Here is a 6,754-nt window from a genome sequence, read left to right as displayed (position 1 = left end):
GTAAATACCAGAGTGCTTCAATAGCTTTAAAAGAAAACAAATAAAAAACAAGTCAGTCCAGGTTTTCACAAATCGGCATAACAAGAGATACTCTAGATCCTTCTAGAGAGATACTCTAGAAGCACTGTGGTGATGGTCCAATGCACTACATCTGTGAACCGCTGCACCACTGCATCTGTGAGCTATCAGGCTTAGGAATATTGACCTCTGTGGAGCTGTAGAGGTCAGAAAGAAAGATCTGCAGTAGAGAGGCAACCTCTTGACAGAGGAGAGGGAATGGGAACAAGATTGGTGCTGTAGAGGCTGGGGCAATACTAACAGTTCAGGAGCCATAACTGACAGTAAAGGATTTGGGAGCGTTTGCACAGTGTTCAATCAGTCCAACTGGTAGCTGATTGGATGTTAATGATGTCTCAGAGCTATGCCACCAGCAGAGTTTAGGAACTATCATTTGGGGGGAAATACCAGTCATTTCACTTTCACAGGAAGACTCAAAATAGTCACTGAAGCCAAATGGTATGATGTGTGGCTATAAAATATAAAATAGACAATAAAGCATTAACAAAGTATTCTCTCATACCGTGAAGAAACCACCCTTATTAGGCAATCTTCCAGCAGAAGAGACCATCCCGGAATGAACTGAGTAGCAGTTCTTTACGAGAAGGGCACTACCCCAAAGCATCTTATTCTTGCCTTTCCTTTAGAGCAGTGGTTCTCAACCTTTCCAGACTACTGTACCCCTTTCAGGAGTCTGATGCCTGAGCCCTGCTGCCTGGGACTCAAGCCTGAGCGCTGCCAAAGCATGTAATTTAGCTTTCTAGGGTCCCCTGTGACGTGGGACCCCGGGCAATTGCCCTGCTTGCCACCCCCTAATACCCACCCTGCACTTGCAACCCCCCCACCCCCATCCATGCCCCCCAGGTTGTGAAACACTGATCTAGATGAGTTGAGGTACCCCCTGGAAGACCTCTGTGTACCCCCAGGGGTACAGGGACCCCTGGTTGAGACCCACTGCTTTAGAGGTTTCACTGAATAGCTAGTCTGCTTTTGAGGAAACTGATATTTTGTCAGTGTGTCTTTTTAAAAAGTGTGCACACAGAAGTGCATGTGTCCCAGGGTGCACTTCTGGATGCAAGGGTCAATGTGTGCGTGATCACCTTTATGCACCCCCCAACTTGGGCATACAAACTTCTGACTGCACTTTCCAAATGATGTGCCTAAAGAATTTAGACAAGGTGTGTTTTCTCGATTAATGCATTGAACAAAACATTGTTTTCACACAGCTGTGTTAGTTCCCGAACAATAAAAATAAAAGCATCGCCCACCCCCCCAAAATGATTACTTGTTTGGCTTCCACTGTGTGCCAGCACCCTATCTAGAGGGAGAGCTGAAATTAACATTGTCACAAACAAAACACTCTATGCAATTTGACTGGACACTTTATAAAGCCACACAACTGGATGGATTCCACTGTGATACGAGATGCTACACACATCTTGAACCACTGCAGAAAAAAAGTGCAGTCACATAAGAAGATGTGGTTAAAATTTCATAGCTAGGCTATTGTTCTCCTATAAGTAAAAAAGAAAAGAAAAGATTGTTTCCTCATAGACCTTTTAGCAAGTGAACAGCTTATTTTACCAAGGTAAAAGGTATGATAAATTGTATAAACTTAATGTTCACCACTTTATCGTTGCTAAAAATGGGGACAGGGAAAGGGGAAGCTTTCAGTGCTGCTACCTGGCTTTTCAACATCTTGAGAGCTTACTTTGTCAAATAATCATACTGCATTTTACATCAAACCATTTCACAGTAAAACACGCCAAACGAAAGCACGGAAAATCTGTATTTGTTAGTGGGACAGGGTTTAAACCCTCTCTGAATGTTTGTGTTTTATTTCTGTGATTTGGTAAATCACAGGATAAAACCCATCCTAAGTGACCAGAAAGCAATTTCTCATCACACCTATTGCATCTACCCTAACAACATGGATGACCATTGGCAACAAGCCCTGTACAGCACTAGTGCTGTGGAAATCCTCAAGCGCAGTAAGATCAAGCTGTCCAGCAGTTTAGACAGAGCGAATGCTGCACCAGATGCTTTGTGCTGGCAGTGTTCTGTAGGTCACCTCACAGTCATTATGAGTTCCATGCCAAATTTAAAACAAACTTGTGTTGTTTTTTTTAATGAACCCTTAAAAGAAAGAAAGAAAAAATATCACATCCCTGAAGTAAGAAGTACTGGAGAAAAGGCTGGCAAGATGTAGGTAGAAGCAGAGGAGTAATCAAAAAGGTTCTGGTGTATGAAACCTTGGACAGGCTTTCACAAGAGTTCTTCAAAAAGAGGAGGATGACTCACTTGGACTCTCCCACAGTGATGAAGTAAGTACCTTCTGTCTTCAGCAAAACTAAATGTGAAATTCTGCCCCCCCCCCCAATGAAAGTCAATGAGAGTTTTGCCTCTGGGTCAGAATTTCACTCTATGTTACCTGCCAGACGTGCCCGACAAGCACAAAGGCTTTAATCAATGTACTCTTATCACACCAGACAAGGACATCTAAGAAAATCCGAGCCTGTTGGGATGTTTGTTTTGTTTTATTGTTAAGTCTCCAGTTCTGATCTCACTTACACCAGTTTTCTACTGGCTTTGCTCCACTGACTACACTGGACGTACTCAGATTGACACTGGTGTGAGAGCGAGATCAGAACAGTCACCATTAGAACTCATGTTACCTGCCAAACACTGAGTTGCCTCTTCTAAAAGCCTTGCTTTCACAAGCCCAGTAGAAAGCTGGACTATTTTTCCACTGGGTCTAAAAGAGAGGCTTGAAAGGAAGAACACTAAAGCAGCTGAGTCTAATACCAATTTCTTTTGGAAACAGCAGAATTTGCTTTTATGCTAATGCCCGGCACAGCTCTAACACTGATCTGAAGTTCCCAAAAACTGAGACATGGGCCAGATCCTCCCTCAGCTGGTGTAAACAGGCATAACTCCATTGATGTCAAAGGTAACTTACATCAGCTGATGATCTGGCCCCAGGGGGGTTTGTTTTTATTGTGCGTTCCCTAGCCTCTGCTTTCGTTGAATTAAGGAAACTGAAAATATAAATCCTTTGCTGTGATCATGATCAAATGTCAAGCACTATGCTTGTGATTTCCCTCTAATGGCTCTGTTGATGACTGCAGGACTAAAAAGGTTTATGACAAGGCAATATGGGATAGTTCTGTGGTTATGACTTTAGGAGTGTTGCCTAAGTAAGGACTGCAAGGTTTCAGTTATAAGATCCCTAACTCAAACTTGAGCTGAATAATGATCTCCAGGATGAAATGTTAAACTAAGGATTCATCACCCCCTTGCAATCTCTCCTCTCCTAGTGTCTAAGGTGCAGTATGGAATCAGAAGAGGGGGTATGAATCAGTTAAAATGAAACATTCCTTATATCTTGCTACCCAGGAAGTCCAGGCTGATGAGGGTCCCAGTGAGGCATAACATAGCCCCTCTCAGTCTGGCTCTCTGTACTAGACAGTACCTAGTTTGTGAATCAAAACCAGTACTTTATTTTCCAGTCCTTAAAAAAAAAATCTAAACACAAGTATTCACTAAGAAATTGCAGTTACTCCAACAGCTGCAATTTCAAATTTACTAAAAGCTGTTGACTTAATGATGGAGGGGGGGAAATGCAGTTTGGAGAGCTCTAGAATGCTTCTTTCCAAAGCCTCATGGGCTATTTTAACCAAACTAGCTGATATCTGGCTACAGTAGTTATGTAGAATTTCAAGATTTAAAAAAAAAATTTCTCAGGATACCTGATGACATTTTGGCAAGGCTGCTTTTGTCTCCTATTGCTGATAGGACGAGAACATTGATTTGCTTTTATGCCTAAATACAGTATAACCCGAGGATTAAACCTAGGAGATTCTACTACTCCCTGTTCTTAATTCACATCCCCAAACCCTGATGCAAACAACATCCTTTAATTGTTTTCTATTTGCTCAATGTCTAATTCACCATCTAGCGGAAAGACATTCCGCCCCCCTGTCCCACTACTCTTCCATGAAGCTCTTTCATCTTCTTTTCTACTGCTCTCGTCTTCCGTGGCACAATAATCTGACTCTTCCCAAGAGGAGTCGTCTTTGCTAACTCTACATTCTTCTGCGTTTGAGTGCGGCTCTGGCACAGGGGTGCAGGCTGGTGTCCTGCCTGGCATGACATCAGAGGAGGACGGAGATGCTGTCCATGACTTGGGGCTGTTGACACCAGGGCAGAACTGATTCTGCGGAGCACAGTCGTCTACTGTGGTGCTAAGGCAGCTAAGGCTGTTAAAGGTTTGACGATTCTGCAAAGGGAACATAAAACAGGCAGATGAAACAATGGCATTCAGTTTGCACAAACAAGGTCAAAGAATCAGCTGAATTTAGAGAGAGGGGAAAATGTACTGCTTCCCTTAGGACATCTCCCTGCCAGAGCAAAAATGGTCCTTATTGTACACTTACCGGTGTTCCCCCCCACCCCACCATGGAAGTTTCATGACACAGACATTTTCTAAGGATTATCCCAGGGAGAAAATACCCCAGGTACTAAAAGGCTCTTTAATCTAGCAGAGAAAGGCATAACAAGAACCAGTGGCTGTAAGATAAAGCCCATCAAATTTATAATAAAAAGAACGCCCAATTTTTTAACAGAGAGAAATTAATATTGGACCAAGCCACGACAGGATGTGGTGGATGCTCCATCTCTTTTTGTCTTCAAATCAAAACAGGATGCCTTGCTGGACGATAAGCTTTAGGCAAACTTATTGGGCTGAATACAGGAGTAAGTGCATGGAATTCTAAGGCTTGTGTTATCCAGGAAGTCATACTAGATGATCTAAAATTCCCTTCTGGCCTCAGAGATCTATAAATGAACTCCAACAGCATTCAAAATGATTAATTGAAATGTTCCTCTTAGAGTCTTCAGAAGCCACTGCGGAGAATGCTGTTCAAGTCTCTCAAAAGATAATAATTACACTTAGTAAACCCTTTGTGAAAAAGAAAAATCCCATCAGCAAACCCATCTAGCAGACAATCTGCCTCTCTCAAGCCCTCAAAGACTTAATATGTTACTTTCCCAAAATCTGCCAGTAAGAATTAGGTACTCTTAGCAGCAGCAATTTACATGCTGGAAATCCAGTCCTACTGTTAGTTCCCTTTGCAGTAGTTCTTGCATTTCTTCCACCTTCTGTAATGTCTGCTGGATGCAAATGTAGCCACTTAGTTTTGGATACATTACACATTACCCCAGCCTGCCTGCTTTAGGACCTTGAGATCTGAGAACTCAATCAGCACAGATCCATTCAGTTGCAACTAAATGAATTAATTTTTTTAAAAGCCATTTACTGCCATTTGATGGGACATTTTGGACAAGCTGATATTACTGAAATATCATGCATAAAAGGATCACAGCTACTGAGCAAGGAGACTTCTCCCTTTCATAGGAGCGCTTGCAGTATTGCTCCTAAATACGTGCTTCTCGTTACAAATTGTTTAAATCTATGGCCAGATTCAGGAAAGCCTTTAATCTTGTAGCCTCTGTAGGCTGCACCTCTGTAGTAGGAAATGGAGAACTGGCTCCATTTTATATGGATTAGGACCCTAATTTTAAGCATGTGTTTAAGACCCATTGATGTCTATAGGACTTATGCATGTGCTTAAGTGCTTTTCTGAATTGGGGCCTTTGTGGTTATGCCACAGTGATAAGCACTGCATCTCAGTACCATGCCCATTTATTAAGGGGAACACAAGATGATCTCTGTATCGCTCAGCTCTGTATGAAACAGGCTTTGTGGTTGGTTGTAGTTTCTTGATACTCTTTATTTAGCTCACATACTGTCCGATCAAAATGGTTTCAAAACACTGACAATGATGAGATCTTTGCTGGCATTTAGAATTGCTCACGTTAAGCTATGGTATGTATGACATGACAGTTCTCGTCCCTGGAGATACTGCTGACTGCACATGCATACATATTTGTAGTGACACTTTTTAAAAGAAACAAACAAAATTCTAATCACTTATCTTTATTAAAATAAATTGCTACTCTCCTGATGTTCACTATGTAAGCAAAGCACGTACTGCAACAAGGAATATCCAGGGACCAGTGCAATTTGCAGTAGAACAGGAAATCCCTGTTCTGAATTTTCCAGTGGTTTGTGAAAAGAGGCAAAAACAACTGAAGAGGGTGAGACCAGAAAGACAAATGGACAGAGGCAATGCAAAGTTGCAAAACCTAGGGAAAGGGATAGAAGTCTCACAAAAACAAAGACCTGTGGAAATCTAACATCAGCTGATAAGAAATGAAAGCATATCCCTTTTGAGTTAAACAAGGACTTTAAGAAAGCACAAAGATAACTTTAAGAAGTCAAGTGATCACTGAAAATATTACAGGAAATAATGTCACTCCCCTCAAACTGACAAAATGTCCTTGCACCTACTTACACTGAAAGGTAGCCTACTATTAATCATTAGTTTCTAGTAATCCCATCTGTGCCCCATGAATCTAAAAATCCTTGGCATCTACAGTGCCAGTTAAAGCAATGCATGGATATCCAATGGTTTGTGTACACTTCTCCCAAAACGAACGCCAACCATGTGATGCTATCATGTAAGCATTAACTCATTTCACAGAAATCTGGTCTGGCCATATCCTGTCTAATCCACATATTGCTATACACCCAGCACTGTAATATCTGAGTGCTGTATCAGAGCTATAGTCAGAT

The 6,754-nt window shown here is 41.8% G+C and overlaps 1 protein-coding gene across 3 annotated transcripts in view; it reads right to left on the bottom strand.

The window, feature by feature from the left end:
* Window positions 1-921: 921 nt before the first annotated feature.
* The window catches only part of FAM53B (family with sequence similarity 53 member B), a 125,433-nt gene continuing 119,600 nt past the window's right edge, over window positions 922-6,754 (bottom strand). For all 3 annotated transcript variants that reach the window (XM_084634142.1, XM_084634141.1, XM_084634143.1), the window contains exon 5: window positions 922-4,336. In XM_084634142.1, the coding sequence (XP_084490268.1) occupies window positions 3,974-4,336 (363 nt within the window). In that variant the 3' untranslated portion in view covers window positions 922-3,973. The remainder of the gene's footprint in view (window positions 4,337-6,754) is intronic.

Source organism: Lepidochelys olivacea, assembly GCF_965140295.1.
Source record: "Lepidochelys olivacea isolate rLepOli2 genome assembly, chromosome: 7".
In the NCBI taxonomy this organism is placed as follows: Eukaryota; Metazoa; Chordata; order Testudines; family Cheloniidae; genus Lepidochelys; species Lepidochelys olivacea.
This window is presented reverse-complemented; position numbering and strand designations above follow the sequence as displayed.